We start from the raw sequence: 26,621 nt of genomic DNA, 5'->3' as shown, positions 1-26,621 counted from the left end.
GGTCTCCTGTTGATGACAGAGGCAAACTCTATCCCTTTGTAACTTCGACTCCATTCTGACCTCTACCATAGCCACGCGTTCAAATGGTATCTGCCAAAAATGAGCGCTGCGTTCACAGCTATTACCTGTATTACTGTTCTGGGATGAAAACCAGGTCCTTTTATTTGGTTAGAAGCCCAGCGCTGTGTGGTTAGGAACGTCCCGGGCCAAGGAGCAGGGTGTCACCCGGCTCAGCCTGAGGCCCCACCTGAGGACCTACCCATAGGCACTTTATTTTTAGGTGTAGCTACTCTAAGAAGCACAATCTACGCTCAGTAGAGTGCAGTTTTCACCACTGTCACTTGAAATTATGTGCCCATAGCAGATGGCCTGTTGGCTGGAAGTGATTTACAAAGGGGTTTGCATGGTTGGCTTTGGGTTGCTATTTACAGGCACTTCGCTGCAGTCACACCAGTAAGTCCTTTGGCTCCTTGGAAAGGACCTTGTCCCTTAACTGACACTTGAACTCTACTGAAGCCTCTTCTGTTGTTCTGCACACAACTTGAGATCAAGCCTACAATATTACTTCAATGTAAACATGTACGTCTTTACAAAAAATAAACACATACTACCCTTACAACTCTAGCACTAAGAAGCCAATTCAAGCCTAAGTGCACATTAAATAGCTTTGGATTCAAATTAAATAAAAAGCGGAATTACAAGCATGTAAGATCTCCATGTTTGCTGCTGTCTTACTCTCTTCTAGCTCCAGGTTGTGCTTCAGAGCTTCGCGCCGTCTTATTTGGGTGGTTCTGCTGACTGCGTTCCCAGTGCTAAATATTTAAATAGGGAAGGAAAAAAAGGATTGTGAATACAATAGCATACAAAGGAGCTAAACTGCACGCAGTGGGCGCCCGGGGCTGGGAGGTTCAGCCTTCATTATCTGTCACTGAAAGAAGGATCGTGCTCTTCCTGTGTAACATGCTTTTGGTGGCTGAAAACGTGACAGCTAAATACTACCTGCCACTGTCTGCAGAATTAGATCCTTGGTCTCTTAGTGCAGGGATTTTCTTTGTGTACAGCAAGGGGGAAATACGCTGTGGTGGAAGTTTCATGGAAAGCTGCTGCCAAAGCTAAGTGGTGTCTCCATCACAGAGACACTGCAGCTCAGCAAAGCGTGAGCGCATTTAAGAAGTCCTTCAGCAAAGCTGCTTTTGTGGCCAGAGGCACGAAGGTTACGGGATGCAAAGCTCTCACCTTGAGGTTCTTCGGTCGCAACCGCTTCCATGTTTTCTCCTTTCACGTACTCCGCGTTAAGTCCCTCTGCGAAGTAACAATAAAGAGTGAGATGGGAGGGCAGGAAGACAGTTTGATGCCTGAAACCTGTAGGAATGGCCCTGTGTTGTGTAAAAGCTACAATGCTGCTTTTATTTTATTTTATTTTATTTTTTTGCAAACTCCTCTGCATTAGCAGTCAGAGCCCCAGTACAGCCGGCACGGTGCTAGGGAAGCCCTAACGGCTGCAGCAGGAGGGAGCCCAGCAGCCTGCGCCCGCCTGTCCGCGCCTCTTGCTGCGGCTGCATCCCGGGGGACAGCGGGGCCATTCCTGCATGGAGGAGGCTCCGCTCCCTGGAGCTCTGCACACAGGGGCACGGCCTGCACGGGACTGCTGCATGGAGGGGCTGCTCCCAAGCACCGATACAGGGTCTGTTCCTCATTAAAAGCTAAATTACGCATAGCTGTAAAAAGCAGTGAAGAGCAGGGCTGTGCTGATGAAGCAGGATCCCAGGGGGGTGTCGAGGCCTGAGTAAAGCTGCTATTTAAACGCAGAGTTCCCAGTGCTGGCAACAAGTGCAACCAAGGGCACAGGGGCAGGAGCTGCTCATCCTTCCAGGCAGGAGGAGGAGGAGCGAGGCCGATGGGCGCTGCCCGCACCAGGGCTGGCCGAGCTCGCGGGCCCCGGGACACACTGCAAAGCGGCTCCTCTGCAGCTTTCACAAGAACCGGGACCTGCACCAGCCCCAGAAGGGCCAGAGCTGGGAACAGGGCTCACAAAGTCGCCCCTGCGGAAGGACGGCCATGGAAATGCAGCCCAGGCTGCTCCTCAGTGCTGCCAGCATTGAACAGCACCACTGCCTCCCCCAAGACATGTGTTTTGCTGGGATAACACCAAATGCAATTTCTGTTTTTTCAATAAAAAGCCACTTTTGCAGTGGCTGACGGCTCTTAGATTTCTGTCATGCATTGCAATGCATCTAAGGCCTGACATTAGCCCAGCATGCCATGTCTGATGGCTTAAATTAATCCTCCTTTATAATTAACTTTAATTTCCTGCCGCCTTTCTGGGGCTTTGTGTCTCTCAGCTTTCCCCTCATCAAAGCCCTCACTCTTTTTTTTTTAATTATTTATTCCTGCCAAAATATCATTTAAGTGGGGGGATATATGCAAGGGTGTTTCACTCTATCACATTCATTTGACTTTTCCTGCTGATCTAATTTACCCAAATGCTCCTGTTTGTTTCAGGCACAACTGGGAAAATAACACCATTCCAGCAGAAGTTTCCAGCCCCCTTTCCTCAGAGCAAAGGAGCCTCTTGAGGAATTTCAATTAATTTTAGAAGGCCTTTTTTTCCAGCTGCCACTGACTGCCCTGCCTGCCACAGCACCTCCACGTGGTGGCAGGATGGGACCTCGGCCCTTGGGGACACCTACCGTTCCACCACCACGTCCAGGCCGAGCAAAGCTGCTCCTTGGGCAGCACCGGTCACCACGATCCCTGTCTCTCCTGCTAGATGTGTTTTCTCTCTGCAGTGGTCAAACACAGCCCTTCCATGGAGCTCCCTACAGCAAGGCTGTCCTGGTGAGATCCACCTCAGCTGCAGTTGCCCACGGTGATCACTACCTGCCTGTGCCACCCACCACAGCTGCAGCCACTTCCAGCCAGTGAAGCTTGCCTGTGCTCGGCTTGGCTAAACTCAGCCCAACTCGGCTTGGCTCAGCTCAGCTCATGCCACTCCTGCTTCTGCTGTGCTTTCCTTTCTGCTACCTGGTGAGTTTTTACCTCTTACTGATGTGTCTGCGTTTTGCCCTTTTTTTACCTGCTGTGGAGATGCCTGTGTTTTCCCTTTTGCTGAGATACTTGGTTCTTGCCTTTCTTTTTGTCTCTGTGCTGGGGTGTTTGGTTTTTCCCTCCTCACCCCACTCCTGGCTCTCGACTGCATCCGCACCTCTGTGCAGGAGCAGGAGCTTTCGGCTCCCAGGATCGCAGGGCCCTGATGACGCCTGAGGAAAGCGCCACGAGCGCAGCAGGCACTGAGGCCCGGGGGAACTCCAGCCTCCGGGCCTGCTCCTGCGGGCGAGAAAGGGCTCTCCTGCACCAGGACCACTGTGGGAGCACTTATGTTTAAATCCCAAAGCTTTATCCATGTCTTTAGGCTAAAAAATGAAGGGGCTACTGGGGGGTAATGGCTGCACCGACTCCCTGTGTTGGGAAGGGCTGCCTGGCTCTCCTTCCCTCCCTCGCAAAGGGCAGGGGTGCCCGCGGAGGGGAAAGGGCTCAGGCTGCATCCTGCGCCCTCGGGGGAGCTTCCCGCCCTTCCCGGGGCTCGGCACCCCATGGGACGGTGGGGACGGGGACAGGGCCACTTACGTTGGATGCTGAAGCAGAACTTCTTCTGCTGGTAGGAGATGTAGCTGGAGACGGCGCCGATGAGCGCCATGGCGAGGGCGCTGGCTATGCCGGCGATGGTCCCCGTCTCGGCCACGTTGCCTGCGAGGGAAGGGGACGTGGGTGGCTCTGTGTCCACGTGCCCGCTGCCCCAAGGCCGCAGGACACGCGGAGCCAGCCTGGCCCCCGGCACCTACCTGTGTTGTGGTCACCCTCCGTGCTGCCGCCACCAGGACCTGCAAGACACGTGGGTGTCAGGGCCACCACTAGCAATATGGGGATGTAGTAACAACAACACCAGTACTATGGCGCTAATGGAGGCCTGTGTGGACACAGGCAGCCAGGGCAGGGAGGACGGCAGGGAGCGGTGGCGGGGACAGCTCCTCTCCTCGGTCCGGAGCGCTTCTGTGACGGCCTTCGCCCTCTCTAGGTGTTTCTCCCTGGAGAAACTGAATCAAAGCAGAAAAGTAGTTCCTGCAGCAAGTGGCAGCTCTTAACAAGTCACTTAAATGCTGAATTTATGGAAGGAGGTCAGTGTTGCATTAACGTCTCCAGCACGGTTTGTCCTCAGCACAGTGATTCATTAGCGTTGATTGGGCTTGCAGTGCTCATCACTTTAACTTGACTGCTTTTACTATTTAATGCTGTGGAGCCTTGTGAGTGCGCGGTCTTGCACAATGGTTGTTATTTTCTCCCTGTTGTCCCCAACCATGGGTGGTCACGTCATGGCAAGCACTGGAGGCATTCAAAGCATCGTTGTGCCTGGGGGCAGGTGTCGGTCCTTGGGGTGGCCAGTGGGGACCTGGCAGGTGGCAGCAGGACTGCAGCACTTCCAGGAGCCAAGGAGAACGCCTTGACCTGCTGGCATGGGCTGTGGCCCTGGGCCCAGAAACGATCTGTCCTCCTGACCCTGCTGGAACCGGGCACCGCTGGAGAGCCCATGTGCTGTCCCACTAGGAAGGAGAGCACGCTGCTGGTTTCCAGGCATTTAGCCGATGTGGTGACTTCTGTTTCAGCGTGAAAGCTAGTGAATGTCCTGCAGCTGAGGCAACAAATGAGGTTTTCTTGTTTTAGTTCCTCGCTCGCTAGGTCTACTTCACGAGCTGCAACCTCAGTGTCTGCTCCCTGTGTCACTGGCTTTCTGCAGCTGCAGGCAAGGGGCCGACCCATTCCTTGCTCGTTGTGACCTTGGGTGACCGGGCCAGGTGCTCTTGCACAGGAGCTGGGATGTTTCCTGTCATATTTTAGCTATGGGAGCGTTTCAGAGCCTCCTTGCCATGACAGGGTCTGGGTAGTGGCTGTTGGGGGTCCCATGGGTCCACGCCAATGTCCCACCTCCCTGCACCCCAGGGGCCCCAGTGGCAAGCGCACTGAGCACCTACCCTTGTCAGGGTTGTAGCCGCCTTCTATCGCCCCAGCCAGGTCATCATCCGAAAATGCTGTTTAAAAAAATAAAATAAAGCCAGATTTGTAGAGGGGCCAGCAAAGGTTTTCAGTGGGACGAGGTGTGCTTGAAGCCTTGTGGCAGTGCTGCTAAAAGCTGCTTGCTCCCTGGTTGAAGATGGGTGCTGCCTTCCAACAGCTCCGTGCTTAAAGCTTTTCCTGAATCACCAGCAAGCCCTTAAAAAGCGCAGCCACATCACCCAGTTAAGCCAATCTAATAGCTCTGACGTGGGTCTGTCACAGGGCGCCATACCTTCGCCAGGCCTCATATGCGGCTTCCCCCCGCCTTTCTGGTCGTTGCTGTCATCAAGGGCATCAGCCAAGTCTAAATCCATAGGATTCTTTTCTGCAAAACAATGTGCTGGTTAGTCATCCTGGCCTGGGTTGGGAAGCTGCCCAGCTCCAGCAAACTTGCTCCATGAGGAAGTGCTCAACTTTCCCAGGGAAAAGTGTCAGTGAACGAGATGGGGGCACTGATAAAAACCCTTCCCGCTTTTGCCGGGGGAGGTGCTCGGGGCTCATCCCCCTCGGCGCTCGCGCTGCGGTTGTGATAAATGCCGCTTCTCCTGCAAAAGTGGCCTGGCACAGCCGATGGAGCACCAGCCGCCACGTCAACCGGGCAGGAGGGGAAGGGCAGCGCGGAGAGGGCGGCCCTGAGGCCGAGGACATGGGGTCCTGACAGGCCGCGCAGTTGGTGCGCCGAGCTCGGCGCTGCCGGAGCCACTCTGAGCTTGACAGTTTCCACACACGCAGGAGCAGGGACAGAGGAGCTGCTCCCCTCACACCGCCACACGACGGCGGGGCGGCTCCGCGGGCGGCGCTCACCTGGCTTGGGCTTTGGGGGCGCCCGCGTCGTCTTGGGCCGCCGCGTCGTGGTGGTGAGGATGGCATCCCACAGGCTGAAATCTGCGGGCAAGAACGGGGGGAGTCAAACGCGCGGAGCCCTGCGTGCCCCGAGCACCTCGGGCGCATTGGAGTGCACCACAGGCCCCAGCGACTCTGCTCTGTCGGTCCCTAAAATGGCCAGGGAACATATGGCCCAATCTGCTTTCCCTCTACTAAAGTCATACTGAGATCCTAATGTTCTAGCAAGCTAGTTCACTTCCGAGCTCTCCCCTGCTGCAGTTTATTTCAGGTTCTTGGGTTTTGCTGGGTTGAGCAAACCACAGCTCTTGTGACTGCTCTATATTTAAGTAGGTATGTTTGGCCAGAACTGAGCTACACGAGATGCCAGCAAGGAAACTTTCACGTCAGCATAAGCTTCCTCAAAGTGCTGGGCACATGCTGTGGATCTAGCTGGCTGGGACAGGCAGAGAGTTGTGGAAATATTTTTTTCTAGGCAGGAAAATTTCACCAAGCCAGTGCATTCAGCAAAAGTGAGGGAGATCTTGGAGAAAAAGAAAGAACAAAAGTACTCTCTGAGCTCTTTCCTGCAAAGAAAGCTAGTAAGTGCCACACTGAGAGATAAAAACCTTTGTAGAGCTAAGCTGTGATTTGTGTCTCTTCCATTAGGACGCTGCCAAGTGTGCAAAATTCAGCCTTGACCATAAATGCTCCAATACCACTCGCCTTCAGGATGGACAGAAATATCAATATTTCATTTACTTAAGCCTTATGGAGGGAGTGTGCAAAGCTCTTCATAAATACATACTGGTACCAGCTTCTTTATATTGAAGAGAATGGGGAAACAGAAGAAAAGAGAAGCTCAGGAAGGTAAATTTTGCTCACAGCAAAACCAGAAGCACCTCAGCTTCAAGCCTGCAGCCTCAAGGGCTGCTACACTTTTCCTCCCCTTCCACCATCTACCCATTTACTCCCTTGGACACCAAGTGCAGGTGGTCAGCAAACTCCCAGGCTGTGCTCTGTAGCTCTGATCCCTCTCGCTCCTGCAGCACTGGAGCTCTACAGATACAGGCAGGTTTCCCTGCAATGTGCCCATTTTGTTGGAAGAGCGAGAGGAGGTGTTTGATGTGTTTGGAGAAGTGATGAGGACAGATGAGGCTAATGCAGCTCAACCAGCTGAAGCTGTCCCACTGCAGAGCAGCAGCTGCTTGTGGATTTGTTTCCAGCTCATTGCGAGCGCAAAAGAAAGGTGATTTAAGCCTCAGTTCTGCAGCATAGCTGGGGTGTTCCCATGGGCATTCAAAGGCTTCCGTGCCAAAGCCTTGTGCACGCAATGGCAAGGCAGCCACGCCACTTGGACCCACGTGGGAGGCATTTAGTGTTTTGCTAAATGATAGGCAGATAAGCTTATCTCTTTATATTATAAATACAAATACACCTCACCTGACCCTCCTGCTGGCTTCCGAGGCGCTTTGGGAGTCGCTGCCATAAAAGAGAGGGGAAAAAAACATTAGTCAGGGTAGCACGGGGCATCTGTTGCTTCTGTTGGGAAAATAAGTAGCAAAACGTCATCTTGTTCTGCGCCTGCAAACTCCTCGGAGTCCGGCGCCGTGAATCCCCTGGGTGAGCCGACACGGACCCCGGCCTCACCGCAAGGGAATGTGCCCCTGTGTGGGGACAAGTGTCTGCAAAGCACAGTGGGCCTTTTTCCCACCTCGGCCCTTCTTTAGGAGACCAATTACTTCCTGTGCTGCAGGATATACCAGGAAGTCCCCTTCGTGGAAGACACTTCGGTGACATCCTAATGTTCAGACCCAGCTCCCCTGGTTGTTTCTGTGCTACAGCCAGCTACGATGGGTTTTAATTTTTTTCCTCCATAAACCACTATCTATTAATAGTGGATGGCATTACCAAGTATATGAATAAATAATGAGCAAGAGTTGTGGCTGCTCTAATCTCATTAATTTCTGTTGGTGCTGCTGAATACTGGAGCACTCCGTTTTCAGGATATTGGTAGGATTTGATGTGACTGGTCTCCAGATTCTTCATTTGCTTTTATTCTGCTTTGATATAATCAAGTCTGGCAATGGGTGCACCTTTCAAAAAGGGTCCTTAGGAGAGCATTGCCTTTCCCCATCCCATGCTGCCAGGACTCCAGCCTGGGGAAGCTCCAGCTTCCCTGAGTTTGGAAGTGCTGGTTACACACTAACCACTCTCCCTGTGTACTGTAATCAGAGGACTGGCAATATTCAGCACTAGGTCAGCATCGGATAGAGCAGTGACCAAGTCCAGCATCTCGTGATCTATCACTTCCTGTGTTGAGGATGTCTTTAACCCCGATATGTCATGAGAGGTTTGATGTGAAAAACTTATGTTTTATTCCATGTAAATCCCCATGTAATGCAGCACAAATGTCTCTGTTGTGAGTCTGTAAAGCAAGATACCTTAAACCCCTATTATAGCTTTCACTGTTTGCATAACTCTGCATGGTTGGACATCCCTCCTGGGATGAAGGGATGGGGATGGCTGGTGTGCTGCCACGTGGAGATGTGTGTGACTAGAGGGGACAGGGCTGGTGACTCTGCTGTGACCACTTGGAGCACTGCGGGCAATGGCAGGGTGCTGAAGCCCATCACCTGTAGCTCTTGGCCTGGTGTTTTGAACACTAAGAAATGCACTGACACACCATGGATAAAATCAGCACGATGTACAATCTCCTCCACTGTAGTGTCTCTGTGGCCACAACCAGAAATTTAAGGTGGTTAAATGACCTGATGCAGATGAAATTTGAGCTCAGTTTATGAAAGGAGATGTCGGAAACAAGGTATTCCCGCTGGAAATGGGAATACCCCCAAGTGAAAGCAGCAGCGGAGCACACTGTTCGGTCTCCCCCGCTCGCAGTGGGACTGGAGGCTCAGTGCCTCCCCGGAGGGGATTTGGGAGTGTGAGAGAAACTTAACCTGCAAGGGAAGAGGCTTTCCCTGCCCAGACTTCCCTCAGTGCACGGCGGATGGTGCTGCTGGGTAGGGGAGACCCTCAGTTTGCTAACGCTGACAGACAGGGTGGCTCTGGGAGTGCTCATGGGCTGGGGCTCGGGAAAAGGAGAGTTGAGAAGCGGTGCACAAAGCCCATAAGTAACCCCCAGCCCTCACTAGCTGAGAGAGAGTTGGTGGTGTTAATGTCTGGGCAAAACTGGGACTGTTCCATTACTAGATGTCACTGATGCGTGCAAGCAGCCGAGAGCCCCCTAAGATGCATTCAGTGCCGTCGTGATGTCAAAATAATACTGTGACTCTGCAAACTGTTGAAAATCATAAAATGAAGGAGCACAATGGTAGCAAGTAATTTTGACAGGGGTATTGCTATTTCCGGTTGATGCCAAGTGTGGAGACCTAGTCTATCTAGTAGAGAGGATGAGGTATCATGTAACCCTCTGCCCTTCTCCACTTGCATATGATCCCAAAGAAAAAATCCATCTCTTAATTACTATTGACTTTCTTCTCTTTAAAAGAGTAAATAAATTTGACTTACGTCGCTTCGTGGTGAGATCACCCAGAGCATCTTCTAGGTTGAAGTCTTCTAGGCCGTCCCCATGACCTGGAGATAAAGAATCAGCATTGGTTTTTACTTGCTCCACACAAAATAGATTGCCCTTAAGTACATTGTGGCTAGACTTGTTTGCTCAATTTGCTTTAGTTTTTGGAGGGTTTTGTGCTTTTTCCTGAGCCTGACCCATCATCAGGGCTGACGAAGACACCCGCGTTCTCAGAGCGCTTTGACTGTTAAATTGCAGAGCAGTCATCTCCGGATTTTCCATTTGTCTGCCCTAATGGATGTGGTATAAAAACACATGCTACACTTACATTTGTCAAGCAGAGCTACAAATTCATCTGTAGCTGCCACTCATCTATGGCTGTGCTCACGATTATATGTTTGCTAAACACCACAAAAATATTGGAACAGCACAGGCAAATTCAAGGAAAAACAACCAACCCCACGCACCTCTTCTTTGAAAGTAGATTCCAACATCAAAGATTTCATATTAAAATCCTGGAACTGCCTGTCAAACACACAACTTAATACTCCAGATAGCGTGTGAATCACTACCTTGGTAAACTAGGAACATACCCAGAGCCACGGAACACACCTGACAACAGACAGCAAATTTATTGTTGAAGATACCTTACAACAGCTCCAATCGCTTTATAATATCCTGGGGATGACTCTAAACTATCCGGTGTTCTAATGTGATAGCACCGTCTAATCCTTCCTTCCCCGACTTTTTTTGCATCATGTTAATTACTGTTGACTTACCCTAGTTCTGAATGTATTTGTCTTGATAAATTCATGCTTTTACATCTCCGAGCATGCTGAGTAATTAATATCCTTTGGGTTTGCTAAGTACTGCAGCCCTGCAAGAGAACATTAAAATGGCTTTCCTCTTATTCCTACTGCTAAATGGATTTAGCTATTGCCACCTGAGCTCCAGCTTGCTTCATGAATAAATTTAAAGCCTTACTGACAAGGACAATAGCAATGAAAAAGCACGAGTCCATCAGAAAGGAGAGAGCAGTGTTTCAGTGAAAAACTTTTACAGAGAGTGGTCACTAAGTACTGCAACACCCTCGGCTCTGGTTTCAGGTGTTCACATTATCACACCCAGTCTCATTTACTGTCTATGGAAACATGAACTCGGCAAGCCTGAGAGGGATTGAAAGGCAGGGTGTGTGGTCTGGAAGTGGCCGGGTGCTCCGCGCTCTGCACCACGTGGGATGCGTGTGTGCAACAGAGGCAGCAGCCTGCAGCTGAATTCCTCTTTGAGGTGAAGGATTCAAGCACTTCACTGCGTGAGCTGAGAGAAATCAGTGGTGTGAGACAAGTGTCTTGTTGCAGGTAGAGCCAGGCTCCATGTTAAATGCATGAAGCAAGATGTACTGATGAACTCTTGGTTAGAGACCTAGTGCAGAGAGTGATGCTTGACACCCCATCCTCCCTCTGCTCCCTGCGCTGCCCTGGCCAATATATTTCCCTCCTGGGCCTTACTATGCTTGAAAAGTCAGCAGTGTGTGATGGGCAGCACAAGCAAAGCTGAAGGACGAGGAGCTGCCCCATTGGAGCAGGCTCCTGGGGGACACCCACCAAGGCTGCTTTTCCTTCTGTAGTTGCTCAGCTTGTGGGAATGGGTGGCTCTGCCATTTCTGCTTTTGCACTTTAAACTGTGTTTAAAAAACAAAGGCAGGAGGAGAACACCACTGCCTGCCTCTGCCGTGCTGGGGGCCAGGAGGGAGCGGTGCTGTGGCTCCTGCTCTGCAAAAAGGCAATGTCGCCGCGCTTGGCTGCAGTCCCTGCAACCTCCGTTGCTTGCAGGATGTGCAAAATTAACCGTCAGGAGGAATAGGGTGGAAGCACCAGCACTTGTATTTGTATATGCTGAGAGCCTTCCCTCTCGTCGGCTCTGCCTCCCCGTGCTCAGTGACTAGCAGGTGCCCATGCACTGAGCTGCTGCACGCCGCGGCTCCGCAACGAGCAGCTCCAGGCTGCGGTTCCTGCCGCACGCGCCGTCAGAGCGGGCCGGGGGCTCCTGCGCTGCGCGTCACGGCTGCCCGGGCAGCCGGCATGTGCCGCTTCCTTTTGGGAATGTGGTTGTTCCCAGCACCAATGGGCTCTCAAGCCCTGACTGTCCAGGGTGTCGATACCCTTAATCCCTGACTAAAACCTCACCTACGAATTAAGGCATTTGGCACAATGCATTTCACAGAGCTGTCTTGCTGCTACCCATGGCGAACCAAGAGAGATCAATTTCCAGAGCAATTTAAACCAAGGAATTCCCCAGGTGTTGGCAAGGATTAATAATAGATTGCTAGTTAATTGAAGCTGACAACATCTTTATTTCATGCAAAGAGTGTTATAGAGATATTACACCTTTTATGGATCAATAGCCAAGTTCTGCCACCAAAGACACGCAACTTGCATGCTTGCTCTGACCGAGAACCAAATGCTCCTCTCCTTACTCTTTTATTAAGTTATTAAGCAGTAACGAACTGGGCATTTCACAGCCAGATGCTTAAAATCCAAACAGCATACCCGGTGTGCATGCTTTCCTTGTAAGCACACAGGGTGGCATTTATAGAAGGGAACCAGTATCTGGCAGCTCCTGCTCTATTCCCCGCTCCGTCTCATGGCAAATCCCTGCTCCCAGGTGCCACGGTGCCTCTACCGCGCTACCCACCCAAGGGCTTCATCTATCCAGGCTGGTGGGGCCCATCCGCTGATAAGAAGCTCTGCGCAGCACAGAGTAGCTTTGCATTACGGCTTGTTTATACCCTTTGAGCGAATCTAAGGTCCGTTTCTGCATACTATAGCTCACAGCACAGCCTGTAAGCTTGAGAAATGTCTGTGTTTAATGCACGCTAAATGTCCAAGTTAGCGCTAGTGGTCATGCGTCATGTGTACTCCAGGACATACCTAAGCTGCCTACTACCTGTTACAATGCTATAAAACCCCTGATGTATGAAAAGCTCAGGAAAACTGTCTTTACTGATTATTCAGTATTGATGAGCAGTATTAGACCTTTATTGGGGGTTACTGTAGACGGTGGTTTGGGTTTCCTTCCTGCCTTTGTCCTTGCATCAAGTTCTCGGAAGGATTTGTGTCTCTGCATGTTTGGACTGAAACCACAGAACTAAGGGGCAGTTGAAAAGGGAAGTCAGTCGTCAGTGCTGACCAAGCACTGCTCGTTCCTAGGGAGAAGGTTCACCACAGACTGAAAGGTTCACCACTTACTTATCCTCAGCATGTGCCTTGTGATAGGGAAGAGAAGGATGGGGATGTGGCCTCATGGACTTTCTCCTAAAGCCTCTCAGGAAGTGGCTACTGACGTTCAGAGGAGGTTTTGGTAGTTTTGCAGTCCTCTGCTCCGCCAAAGGCAAAGCCAGCCCAAGGCGTTTCCTTCAGGAGGTGTTTGGCAGTGCTGACTTCTGACCAAAAAAGAGAAAAACTCTAGCTGTCTCAGGTGAGGACTACTGAAAACCTGTGGTTTTTTTTTAACATACTGTAGCTCTTTCTTCACCTCAGCCCTTTCTCTGGTGAGCAATGGATGCTAAGGCCTGGATGTTGGCCTGGTTGGGCGGCGCTGCTTTTGCAGCTTCCTACAAAGCTGGGCTCTGCCAATGACCCGGGTAACAAACCAAGTAAACAGCAGCCTCTGTGTCCGGTGGGTTTGGAGTACATGTGATGGCAGGGAGCTGGCAGGAGGTGAAGGAGCCTCTGCCCTTCGCCAAGAGGGGTGACTAGCAACCACAGAGACATGTGGTGGTTCAGGCCAGCAGCAGAGCTGGTGCTCTGGTCCAGGCAGGAAGGTACACGGGATGCCACTGAGTCCTTGCTCCCACACCGGTTCTCCATGTAGAATGAAGCAGGGAGCGACGTGAAGCTCCAGGGCTCTCTGGTCACTGTATCAAGGTCGTTATCCATGGAATTTATGGTGGGGAAGAGAAACAGGTGAACTGGATGCATTTTCCATATTTTTCTCTGAAGCAGCAATCCAAAGCACCCGAGCCAGGACACGGAGTCTGTGTAACATTAATCCCAGCCGCACTGCTCTGCGAGCTGGGGCGGGAGCTGCAGCCAAGCCTGCGGCTGCCCTGGCGAGGCTATAAAACAGCAAGACAAGAGCTATGGCTGAGACAGCGCCGCAGATTCAAGGCTTCTCTGCGAATTCCCTTGCTTGGCTGGGGATATTTTTAATCAGAGCTAACTGCTCTTTGAAGGTGGCAGGATTTTTTTTGGTGCCTTAATGTATTCTTTCCTCATTATTTTCTGCAGCAGGCAGCTCAAATGTGCAATTGTACTCGTCAGCTTTTTAGTTTTTACAATTATATATATATTCTAATTAAGCCGCGCTGTTTGACAAAGCTTGAATTATAGTATCGTAACTCACACCTAGTATATTGCTAGGCTGTGTGCAGTATTAAAAGAGAGGTATTCCATTTTTAGTGCAAGCCTACATATCTCTCTGTGCAAATATATATGTGTTTAGCTTTCCTGGGAATTTAGAGCCTGTGAAGGTACTAGATTGACAGCCCAGGAGATTAAGGGGGAATGCAAAGCAGACACTAGTGCAGCTGAGAGCAATTCAAACTGCCTGGCCTTAGGTGCATAACTGGTGCAAGGCAGCAAGCAGTGGTGGGAGGGATGGAGGGAAGGTTGTGTCAAATAGTGGTGAAAACACCGCTCCTCCCCAGCGACTGACCTCTTCATTTAGGTATCGAGTCGGGCAGCGCGGGCGCCCTTGCCCTCGGCTGCAGCACGCAGCGCAGTAAGTGGCTTTGAGCCGCGGCTCTGATGGAGCAGGGTGGCCTTGCGCCGTCTGGGTGGAAACCCTGCTGATTCAGCCAGCGGGCAGGAGGGCGGCAGGGAGGTCTGCACGCCGCCAGCGTCACCGCTGTGTCCCCGCGGCTCGGTGAAGATGCAGCGCCCTCCCCGAGGCAGCCGCCCGCCCGCGCTGGGCTCCGCGTACCACGGGCAGTGATGGAAGAGCTCCTGCGAACGAGGGCTGCCCGTGGGCGCAGCGCTCCTGCCGCCCCTCGGAGCCAGCGCCTGCTTCTGGGGTGAGGGGCCTGCCCGTGCGCGGGGGCAGCTCTGCGCGCAGCGCTGCCAGGCCGGACGGACAACCTCGGAGCTCAGCTGCTCTCCAAAGCGGTGCCACGGCCACCCCTGCAACACAGCTTTGCTCCTGATACCAGCCCTGCCTAGGAAAGGAGACTCTTAACTCCCCCCAGATCCTCGCTCGCTGGGTTGTGCCAGAATCCAACCGCCTGTTTCCGCAAGCCACCAGGGAATACAGAACCTTGGGACAGAAAACGGGAGAGCAGGACCACGACCTCTTTCCATGCAAGGAAAGATCTGCTGGGAAGCAAAGCAGGGAAGAGGCATGCAACGGTGTCACTGCACCCAGCGCGACTGACAGACTCGCACCACCACGCACACCGGGACAGGACGCTTGGCAGAGTGGCTGCGCACAGCAGGATACAGCAGCCAGACCTTGGCCTGGGATAGCTGCCCTCACCAGTGCAGCCCTGTCCCCTGGCTGGGACTACGCAATGCTGCTGTCCTCACCTCCGTTTTCAGGAAAACATTTTGATTTCCTGAAGTACTAATCAAAATCACTCTTGATTATGGCAAAAACAACCTCTGCTGTAATTTTTTTATGCAATTAACAAGGGTATATGGTAATTCCAAGCAATCTTGCTCTTGAGATTAAAGGCAAGCCTGCCAGGAAGCACATGAATAAAGCTTTAAGATGAGAATTTGCATAATGAAGACTCTCTCTTTGTGGAGGGACTGATGGCGGTTATGTCTGAAACCTCTTCAGAGCAGCGATTAAAGCCTCTGCTAACGCCACCGAGCGGGCAGCTCGTTGCGGTGACCTGCACGGTTTCCCTGCCGGGCTCCCCTCCTGCCCGGCGCGCCGGCCGCCGAGGATGCGGCCCCAGGGGCGTCAGCTCCGGGAGACCCCGCGTCTGCCCGGGGTGCCCTCTCCTTGGGCTGCTGGAGCCGCTGGAGGGTGAGCAGCCCACGGCGGCCACCCGCCCCGCACCGCGACGGCCGGCCAGCCCGGCCAGCTGCGTCTCTGCACTTGGAGCAAGGCACCTGGAGCCACCTGGTTTGGGAGCCACACAACAGTCTTCCGTTTGCAGCACTTACGAGGAATAATTTTAGCTTATTTTTCCTTTGGACTGCTCCCGGCTGGCCCCGGGCTCCTCTCCATCCGGTGGCACGCTGTTGCTATCCAAACGTGCGCCCGGCAGGCAGCCTCTCTGTGGAGAAGCTTGCGGGGCTCGAGGCTGCACAAGCGCAGAGAGCTACCCTGTCCTTGCCACGCTGACCAACACAGCTCAGGCTGTGGCCGCCGCACTGCGGTGTCGCCATCACTAGAGGTGACAGAGCCTGCACCTTTCGCTCTGTGGTCAAGCCATGGCAGCACCTGGGACACCTGACAACCACCAAGAATCAGTGGGCGATAACACAAGGCAAATAAGACCAACACAGCGGAGCTTCGTTTGGTGGACTCCAGGCTTTCTCTCGGCAGACACCGTTAGCACCAGTAATGCTAAAAGAAACAGGTGAAAGTAATTCCCCACAACATGATGGATGCTCCAGGGATGCCTATGGATGAGTCCTTGCAGCATGGACTGGTGTCCCTCTGCCTTGCACCACGCTGAAGGGATGCTGAGTTCCTTTCCACACTGTGGCAGAAAGAGAACCCTTAGATTGCCCAAGAAGAGCCAGAACAAGCCACGCTGCTACCACAGACCCCCTTGGTGCCACACTGCCTTATCAGGGGCCACCACATTCATCCTGCAAGGCACCAAGCTGATTGTAACCCTGCAGAAAGCCCTCTCGTTCTGACCAGGCGTTCTGGCCTCGCTGCACCCACGCACCTAGACGTTGCTGTGAGCTGCTGCAGGGAGCAGACAAAAAGCACCACGGAGAGGAGCTTCTCAGCCACTGCCATCTAGCGCCGTCTTTCTCACTCATTCACATAAAACCCCACCGGGCAGGCACTTGCACCTCCTCCTCTTCTTCCACACAGACTGCACCTCGCACTGCCTCCAGCAAAACTTTGGGGGCTGCCCAGGTAACACAAGGAAATCTTCAAAGTCAGGTGTTGAGGAAACTCTCCCTCCAGATTTGCACTGCACCACGGGCATCTGAAAAGTGTGTCTGCTCTGACCTTGCTGCCAGGAAAACCATCTTCCCATCAGGTTGTTCCCCTGGACTTGGCTGTCGGAGAAGTGGTGACAGCAGAAGTTTCCCACCTGCGTCGACAGCAGTCGGAGCAATCTTAGCAGCCTGCCGGAGCGAGGAAGCCCCGTGTCCATCTCCAAAAGCCCAAGTCACCATGGAGCAGCCAAACATCTCCTGAGGGACAGAAAGCTCCTGCAAAGCCAGACACATTTATCTGCCCTAAGTTCTTGCTTCAACTTTCTCCTCTTTGCCAACACTTCTCTTTTACCAGCTCTTGGACCTCCTGGGTTAAAAATACAGACATTACGATATTCCAAATTTTACTTAAATATTCAGCAGAGAGAAGCAGTTAGTTGGATGGCTCACCCCCAGGCACAGAGCCTACCTGCCAGCTCGGTTTGCTTTTCACACCAACACATGCCTGCCGACCCTGAGGATGGATCACCTTGGCAAACAGGACCTGATCCTTGAGTTTTGGGATGAAAGCTCTCGGATTTGAACTTGCTCCTGGAGGAGGGCGCTGTGTTTCCACTCGCTTTGCCTCCCTGTGGGTGCTGGTGTCAGCCTGACAGGACAGCAGGCCCCAGCGCGTGAGGGGGCTCCGCTCGCCCCGCGCCGCCGTCGCCACAGTGAGCGCGGTCCCGGCCCGGCGTGAGGCAGCGAGCGCCCCAGGCCCTGGTGCAGTAGCTGTTCCCAGTGGGTCCCCAGCCCAGGGCCACCAGCAAGGTGTAAGGAGGGGAACAAAGAGATGGCTCCTCATCACATCACGCTGGATTTGGCCATCCGATGGGACAGCGCTCGCTGTGAGCACAGCAAAGTGGTGCCAGTCTCTAATGCCCTGGGACCGTGTTGTTCTGCAGGCCGGTCAAGCCCTGAAACAGCACCAGGGCTCCGGGCACGGCAGAGGTTCCTCTGCTCCGCCTGTGGTCTAACTGCTGCCTGGCCCTATGTTTTGGGCAGGGGGTGATCCCAAAGACAAATGTGAACACACAGCGTCGCAATCTGTGAACTGGACCATCAAGAGCTGCCAGAGCGGTGCGGGATGAGGGCAGGGTCTGATCCACAGTAACAGCTTGGCCTGGACATTGGACGATCATCAGGCTGGACAGGACCACCTTAGATTCACAGAACACACCAGCCCTGGAGGTCCACATCTCTCCAGCAAGCACAAATCAGCATCTGGCTTCCTCACATTGGAAGGAGACGACTGGCAGGCAAAAAAGCCCTCTAGATGGTAGCAGCAGCCCTCAACAGCTCAGAACAAAAAGCCAAGCCCTGCCAAGGGCAATGTTCCCAGAGTCTGGAAAGGGTTTGTCTTGGGGTTTCCCCCTGGATGACTTGAAGCTACAGGCCTGACTTGTCTCTGCTTCTACTCCTACTCCCCAGGGGTATTTTATTTGATTCAGCACAGTCTTTTCTCTGGAGCCCATGTGAAACAGGAAAGTTTCCTGAGGTGTGTTTGCAACCACCCCCACCCCAAATTGATTGGAAATTAAGTACCCCTGTTCAGACAAAACAAGATGCCAATCAAAATGACTTTTTCTTGTATCAACATTCAAAGCTTTCAAGTTTTCAAGGCTCTGTGACATCTCCGTACTTAAAGTGGGTGACAAATTTTCTAAGCAATTTTAATAAGATAATTGTTCTTTGAGATTTCTGTCAAAAAAGAGGTCTTTGCTGCCGTGTTTCACCTGTTCTGAGAACTACTTTCAATTAGTCTCTGGATGAACTGCATTTGGAGAAAAAGGCTGGAAGTTACTGAGCACAGATATTTGAGATTCTTTGCTTTTTGAAGAGCACCCAGCTCCAAGCCCAGATGTACCTGTGATCAAGACGGGGAAAGTGCTGATATCTGATGTATCTGACACCTGGCGCTGGGCCAGCAGGCAGAGCTGAAGCCTGTTTAAGTCTCTCTGGTCAATCTGCCATTAACCCTGGAAAGAAAATCTTGGAGCCTCTCCGGGACACTGGCAAATGCCACAGGTAGCCTAGTAATTCAAAAATACAGCAGGAAAGAGAGGAAGTTGCATCTTATTTTCATTCTTTTGGTATTTTTTTAAAGAAAGATCAATTTAATATACCTAAAATGGGGAGGGAGATGTAGAAGGCATCATTTTTTACTCCCTGACCCTCAGCATTTTGTAGAGCGATGGAGAGGAAGTTGACACCAGCCTCACCGAATGAGACAGGCAGTGGCTAAAAGTGACTTTCTCAAGTTGTTGAAGACCCAAGAATATCACCAAAGTCTCTGGGATGTGGGCTCATCCCCTCGCTCTTGTGCCCCTCGGATGCTCTCCCAAGGCTCTTCTAGGAGCCCTGGGCTGGTGGCCAAAGCTCACATGAGACTCTTCAGCAGACAAGGAATGTCTGGTCTGTGACCTTTAGCGAAGGTAAGAAAACAAGGAAAGTTATTTTTCCTTACTAAGACTTTGTGCGCAGGGCTGAAAACTTGGGTGCTTTCACATTTTCTGTGTGCTGTCCAAGCAACATAATCACATAGCATCATTACCTGTATGTTTAACATGCAGATCAGCCATTTGATTTGCACTTACACATTAAGTAATGACTATGAAATCGCCTAGGGCCAAAGACAACTGCTTATAAACAAGGCAACAAATTGTGGTACGAGTGCGTTTTGTTCCTAACCCAGCGCAGAGCGACTGGTGGCGGAGGCAGTGATGCAGGAGTCCAAAGCAGGCTGATGTAGGAGAGGAAACGCTTCTCCTCTGATCCCCAGTGGAAAGAGATTTCTCTTATCAGATAAAGATCAAGAGAAGATGCTGTAGTTAAAAGTAGGTAAATAGGGAATTGCACAGTAAAAGCGCTGGCTCATCACTTGGGAGCCGCTGCTCTTGTTAGACTGTGCTACTTAAGATGGGAAGTAGAGCTGTAGCGAGAAGCAGGAGCTCGGCGGCACCCTGGCTGGAGGCAGGTGTCTGCCCTCGCGCTGCAGCACAGGGGGCTCCGGCGGGTGCCGGGGGTAGCGGATCCCCTGCTCCGGCGGGTAGCGCAGGGCCAGCCCGGCTCCGTGGCACATTAGGGAAGCAGAAGTCAGCGGGCTGGAATCGGTGCCGTGCTGCCCCGCGATGGGAAGGGGCTGGGAGGCTGGCGAGGAGAGGGGCTGCCCCCACACTCCCAAAAAGCGGCAGCAGGGATGTGCTAGAGGTGATTTTTCCTAGGAGCTGGCAAAGCTAGCTGCTGGCTCGCTCTGGCTCACGTTTCATGAGGTGGCTTTGGCTGTCCCGCTAAATACAGCCCGCTGTCCTGACGGGAGGCAGCAGCGGGGCCACGTCTGAGGCAAGCACCGCCCATGGACAACCTTGTCCAAGCCTCGGTCACAGAGCGGTTTGGGGAAGGTTTGGGGACAGCAGAGCCCAGGGCTGGCAGCCGCTCCTGACTGCTTTGGCTGCGCAGATGAGGCCACATGTGGAACCAAAACCATGAGCACGGGCGGGCAGGCCCACGGGCAGGATGACGGCGCTTTGTGCGTCACCAGACGCCAGCGAGCACAGGGGTCTCCTGGACCCAATGTCCTCCTCCACATGTGCCAGCTTCTCATGGGTGGTCTCCAAGATACCTCGGGCTACGCTGTTGTTGTTTTGTCGAGCAAGTTCTTGCCAGGTTTGCTGCAAGAAGGCAAGGTTTCCTGCCTTCTGACCGTATTCTGAGATTTACCGCAAACCTCTAAAGCTGCTCATGAACTTCTGAATTTGTTAGTCTCTCCTGGTCCCCTCGAGGGGGGATGGACGGACCACGATGTAGCAGTCACCACCGTGGCCAGACCAGGCCAACTGCTTTCAGGAGCCACCAAACACCCTGGTTCCACCCCACGGGCTGCTGGCACAGCAGCGTCTTTGCACAGAAAACGCACCCACGGGGTGCAGGAGCAGTCGCCTGCAGAGTGGGTGGAAAAGCCCTTCTGAAATGCTTTTGTCTACAAAACAGTGTCTCTCTCAAGCTGTGGCCATTTGTCAGCCAGGAAAAGTTCGGAAAGTTTTTGTTACAGAATTTCAAAGTTTTTCTAAACTTATTTCATTACTCCAACTTAAAAAGACATTTTTAAGCCACAGAAGATAACTGTTTAGATCTGAGTGAAGCCAAATTCTTCCAGATCAAGATGCATGCCCCATTGACATGGTTTTGCACCAGAAAGGGAACAGTCTGCTTTATAACCAGAGTACTATTAACCACTGATTTGGCATGAAAAAACTTAAAATTACACAAACAGAAACTGAGCTCAAAGGGAAGTCTGCCACCAAGTCCCTCACTCTCTCTGACCTTCCTGCGGAGGGAAGCAGCAGCCACGCTCACAAAACCTGACAACCAGCAAACTGTTTCTTTTGAATTCAGTCGCCTGTTCCTGCTCTGCGACTTCCTCTGCGGAGGGATCGAACTTGTTCCCTTCTGCTGCGGGATGGGATATTGAGGAAGGGAGGCACCTTTCTGTAACACACGTGCACTCTGTGCGCATCTCGCAATACGTTGCTGTCCCTTTCCAGGTGGTCACGGAGCAGTGTGAGCACAAGGCACCTTCTGCCCCGAATTATGCAGACCTCGGCCACCATCAGGAAGGCAGCGCAGAAACCTCCTCTGTGCAGGTTCCTCGGGCTCCCCACCGCCCCGCAGCCCATGCTGCATTTCAGCACAGGGCCGTGAGTGTGCTCTGCTGCTGCGGCTTAGCTCTGTGATTTCTCTGCCTTTGACAAGTTCTTTCTATCCACGGTTTCCCTGTGCATAAGCAAAAAACGCCTTTCAAAGCATGTACAAAACGCTGAGCTGCACTTTTCCCAGCCCCTAGCTCACCAGGGATGACTCCTCTCTCCCAACGCACAGCCCAATGCGCGCTGAGACGCCGAAAGCAGAACATAATTCACAGCACCGTCCTCCCCACTCTGTTCACCATCCTGCAGTTCCTCCGCTCTCCTTCCTTCGGCTTTTCCATGCGCAATCTGTCACGCCGCTGCCACGTCATTCCTGGCCGGGAAGGGCTGTGGTTTTCTGCCTGCAGGTCCCCAGGATGCTGCCAAGGGGAAGCAGTGGCAGGAGCAAGTCCCTGTGTTACTTGCAAGCCCTGGAGGAAGGCGCCCAAGGGGCTCTGCTCCTGCGTAGGGAAATGCGTGGGGAGGCATGGCAAGGACAGCCCAACTACTCGTTTCGCACGTGGCCTCAGTGCTGCACTGCACCTTCCTTGCGCCAGCCTTTCAGAGGATATTCTCCTTCTCTGCACAAATCTCACCTCGCTCATGTTCAGGCTCCTACTGCAATCATTCTCCATTTTCCAGACTGTCATGGAAAGCAAGGAAAAAAGCATTTCGGAGTGACTGCTGGACAACTTTGCAAACGTGCAAGCACAGACTTCACGCACACAGCACCCGTGAGCTGAGCTCACAGAAGACCTGGCCCCAGGCTGGTCCTACGCAGCGCCAGTGAAACCAAGGCAAACATTCACCAAGTGCCTGCTCCTCCTCTCCTGCACTGCGTGCCATTGGCACCAGGCCTCTCCGCTTTCTTCTCGAGAGTGCTGTTTGCTCAGCAAACACATTCCTGCACTTGCATCCCAAATCACAGCTGGTAAATTCAGCATCTGGAGCCCCAACTTTGAAGTTCTCTTTTCAAAAAAAAAAAAAGATGTCCTTTCAGGTTTTGCTTTTTGATATGCAATGTTCATCTGCTCTGATTTTGTTCTATTCAAGTTTTTTCACCAGTTGTGAATTATATCAGTCAATCAGGTTACAAAGGAATTATTGCAAAGGTTTTCTCCTTGCCTTCAGTGTTATGTAGTTTATTAAACATATGTTTTGCTATTAAAGTGGCTTCAGAAGCTCTGCCTCATAAAACCCAGTTTTTCCTTTAGTCAGCTATAAAGATAATGCCATAAACCTTCAGGAGATATTTTTCGAAGGAGAAACAAATTTGTTTTTAAGATGAGCAGTCCTAAAAGTTTATTCTAGGCAACACTGGAGATCAATAGACAGTTCTGGTTTATATGCTTTAAGGGCTGAAACCATTGCAACAGATGCAAGAAGAAAAACACAATTTTGTACCGCAAAACAAAACAAGGCAAAGCAACGTAGTTAAATGGCCATTTCCAAGCCTAAGGACCACCAGGCCAGGAAAACAGAAAGGTCCAGAACAGAAGCATACCTAAGTATGGAAATTATTTCCAAAGGTTTGTACATACATATTTGGGAATGTCACATTTAATTAATGCATATTTTTTGAAGATCAGAGTTAACATGTAAGATCCCAATTTTGCTTCACCCACTTCATCATATGCACTAAAAACGCTATGAAAGTAAAAATTATTTTTTAAAAGCATTATTTTGACTTGCTAGTGATACCTAGTAATTATGAATTTAATACCATAATAAGGGATTTAAGAGTTTTGCCAAATGTAGGTGTTTTTAACAACACTGCTCTCTGATTCTGCCTCAATAGTAATGCAGCACGGAGGCTTTTTCTTCCATCGCCAGCATCTCTGCCCCAGCAGGTCCCCTGTGTGGAGGTGGTAGCAACCTCTGTGCCAGCCACTTTCCTAGGCCGCGTGTGGCAGAGCGGAGCCCGCACATCTGCACCAACATCTGGAGCGGCACAGGGCCACCCTCTCGACAGGCGACTACTGCACGACCGTGCGCCGAGGAGCTGCCTGCGGTGACTGCAGCCACCTGCACCACAGCTACAAAGAGCTGCCTAATATTGCTGTCACATTACATAATTATTGCACTTGCTGGTGGGATTCAGTCACACCTGAGAGGTGATGGGTGAGATGCCATCTATCAAGATACAGGATGATGATCTGTGAAGTTGTGTGTTGCTGCTGACACCGCAACTTTGGAGGTATTTTCATCACTGGCAAGGATGGAACTTTTCCTTTGAGTTTTTCTTGGAGAAGGCAGAGAATAACTTGAGGGCATGGCCCTTCTGCCTGGCTGGGACAGGGACCTCTGTGCTCCTGTTGGAGCCTGTGCTGCAGGTAGGATTTGCTGTGTTCTCACCTTGCCCACCCCCCCTCAACCTTCTTTCCTTTTCCTATGGGAAGAAGGAGATTTAAAAAAAAAAAAGATAAAAGATAGAGCGGCAAGTTCCTTGCTTGAATATTTTCCTCATTCTTTTGGACACACATTTGGCCAAGTCTGGATGACTCAAGCCTCCTGACCTCCTTCCAGAAAATCTGCACGTTCAGAGAAACCACGGGCTGATCTCGGGCTCCAAGGCACATCTGGCACTGGCCGCGGCTTCTTTTTGAACGAGGCAGCTCTGCAGAGCCTCGAGCTGCTCTCGCACTTGCCCACGAGCCGCGGGCAGGATCGTGCTGGAGCTGCCCAGCGCGCTCCAAGCACTCCATGCTCCGCCAGCAGCTACAGTAAGCAGTGATGAGGATGGGGCAGAGCAGCCTGTCTCGCACTCTGAACCTCCCCTGCGCTGTGGGCACAGCTCCATGCAGGGATGGTCCCAGTGCCACTTACCCTCACCCCGCTATTTCCATGCAGAAGCCACTTAAAGCAGCTCAGAGAGCCGCTGAACTTAACATGCTGCAATTACCTGGGAAGCCTGGCCCTGGCAGGGATGATTAATGATGGTTTTGGTGACATTGCTTGTGATGTAAGTATAGCAAAGCACGCTTAAAATCCGGCCACTACAATCTGGTGTTTAAGTAATGGGAAAGAAGAACATTTCTTTTGGTCCCTGCTACAAACAACAAAGAATGCAAATAGCTTTGCTGCTGACTAATTGAGGCTTCTTTCATTTTAACCTAAAAGCTGGACTTCATACCCAATATCTTAGCTCAGCCTGTAAAAATGAATGTCCATCAATTTAAAACAGACAGATTAAGACAGTGAGTGCAAGAAACTTTATATCATATTATGACTCCTTCTGCTGTACAAGTAGGTGAGTGCCTGCTGCAAATAGAGATTAATTCTGGGCTAGTAAGTCTCATCTCCTCCAATCACAAAATCTTTTTTTAGTCCAATTTAGGGTGCAGGTTGATGCTGAAATTCTCATTCAGGCCTGTGTTTGAGGGGTGCCTCCTACCTAGTAATACAGATTTGTTTACCAATTTTTTCCTTGGCCTTTTACATTATTGCCATCTATTCTGTACAGCCTTTGAAAGTACCTTCTCTTTTCCTTAAAAAAAAAATCAGGAGCAGAGTTCTTCTATAAAAAGAAAAAAAATGGAAAAAAAGGAAACAAATGCAAGAGTTTTGATAAACTTTGCATTGATTTTATATCCAAAGGGGAAAAAAAGACGCAAAAAGCTTGTTTTTTCCCATCCTATTAGTTACTGTGCAGCAAGGGCAGATTTCTGGGTTAGGCCATTCTGATCTGCAGCAGAGATAGCAGCAAGAATAAAAGCGAGCACAAATGAAACTAGCGGCCCAAAAAATTTGGGCCATACCGAGAGAATCCACTAATCCACCAGGCCAGGCCACAAGGCAACAAAACCAAACTCCTTTTAGGACAACTCCCCTGCGCCCTCCGCCCTGCGTTTCTGTCGGCTCTCGCTGCCGCAGCCGCCTGCGCCTTGGGCACCGCTCACTTTTATTCAAGGGCCGCTGTGCCATTTTCTCCCGGGCGGGCGGGTGCCGCAGTACGCGATGCTCAGCCCTCGCCGGTGCCATCTAACGACCCGCTCGGAGCTGTCACGGAGCGCGGGCCCTACCTGTGCCGGAGGGGGGCCGGTCCCAGGGGGACGGACGGTGCTGCTGGCGGGGGGCCCGGCGCAGGGCCCCCATGGCCGGCCAGGGCAGGGGCGGCCTGGGAAAGCCCCGGGCAGGCCGGGCCCTGCCCTGCGCGGGGTGACCCTGCGCGTCGCATCCCCCCGGGGAGCCGCCTCGCTCTCCTCGAGGGAAGCCGCTTGGGGAGAGGGTGCTGCCCCTGCCTCTCCTGCCAGGGCTCCCCGGCGGGTGCAACTCCCCATCGCCTCCCGGGGAGCCCCCTCCGCGGGGGCATCCCCCGCTCTGCTCCCGCGGAGCCCCCCGGACACCGCGCCGGGGCAAGGGGACGGCGAGGGCCGCTGCGCCCCGCTCGCCCCTTCCCCATCGCGAGGACTGCGTCTCCCCTTCTCCATCGGGGCGCCCGGGCCGCCCCGCTGTCCCCCGCGGCGCCGCCTCACCTGCGGTCAGCAGCGCGGCGGCGGCGAGGAGCCCCAGGAGGCGGCGGGCGGCCATGTCGCGGCGGGGCTGCGCGTCTGCCGCGGGCGCAGCCGCCCTCCCGCCCGCCCCCGACGGGGCGGGACCCGCCGCCGCCGCCGCCGTCCCTCCCCCTGCCCGGCGGCGGGCGCGGGGGCTGTGGGCCGCTCGTTGGCGGCGCGGCCCGGCCCGGCCCGGCCCGGCCCCGCGGCCTGCCCTGCTGTGCCGGGATTGCCCGCAGCGCGGCCGCAGGGCCCCGGGAGGCAGCCCCGGCACAGGCTGGGCTCGCACACGGCCTTCTGGAGAGGTCCCGAAGCGTCCGAGAAGGGGCTCCGGGAAGGGGCTTTGCGCTGGGGCAGAGGAGGGAGCAGGGCTGTGCTGTGATTTAACTCCTTAGCGCCCGGTTTTGGGTGCAGAGCTCAGAGAGCCACAGAAATGTTGGCTGGAAGCGACCTCTGGAGGTCTCCAGTCCAAAACCTCAGAGCGGTGCCCAGAGGCACCAGGTCACGTCAGCGGGGGCCTTGTCTATCCAGCAGAAACCTTCCGAGATGGCGGTCAACCACCTGCGCCAGGACCTGCTGCAGGGCTGCTACCTCGTGGAGGAAGCCTCGTGCTCTCCAGCCCTCACACAGCGCTTCTGTGGTCGTGCCGTGTTGTCCTGTGGCTCTGCCGCCCTGCTGTGTTGCCCACCGCCACCAAGAAGAGTTTGGCTCTGCCCTCTTGGCCACTGTGCTTCAAGCAGACACAGACCGCTTTAGTTGCTGCACACCAAGCGAGCTGGCCCTTTGCGCGCCCATGTGCCAGGCCCTG

General features: G+C 52.7%; 1 protein-coding gene across 1 annotated transcript; it reads right to left on the bottom strand.

Annotated features, from left to right (window-relative positions):
* CD99L2 (CD99 molecule like 2) lies at positions 1–25,885 on the bottom strand. Its single transcript, XM_088527608.1, has 10 exons — positions 25,796–25,885; positions 9,379–9,528; positions 7,375–7,413; positions 5,914–5,994; positions 5,342–5,434; positions 5,028–5,084; positions 3,843–3,881; positions 3,628–3,747; positions 1,237–1,302; positions 1–812 (listed from the first exon to the last, which is right to left on the bottom strand). The coding sequence occupies exons 1-10, from the start codon at positions 25,848–25,850 to the stop codon at positions 778–780; spliced, it is 735 nt and encodes a 244-aa protein (XP_088383734.1). The 5' UTR covers positions 25,851–25,885; the 3' UTR covers positions 1–777.
* Positions 25,886–26,621: the final 736 nt, after the last annotated feature.

This window comes from Tinamus guttatus, unplaced genomic scaffold, assembly GCF_059628265.1.
Source record: "Tinamus guttatus ecotype Peru unplaced genomic scaffold, ASM5962826v1 Tinamus_guttatus_pri_ptg000287l, whole genome shotgun sequence".
In the NCBI taxonomy this organism is placed as follows: domain Eukaryota; kingdom Metazoa; phylum Chordata; class Aves; order Tinamiformes; family Tinamidae; genus Tinamus; species Tinamus guttatus.
This window is presented reverse-complemented; position numbering and strand designations above follow the sequence as displayed.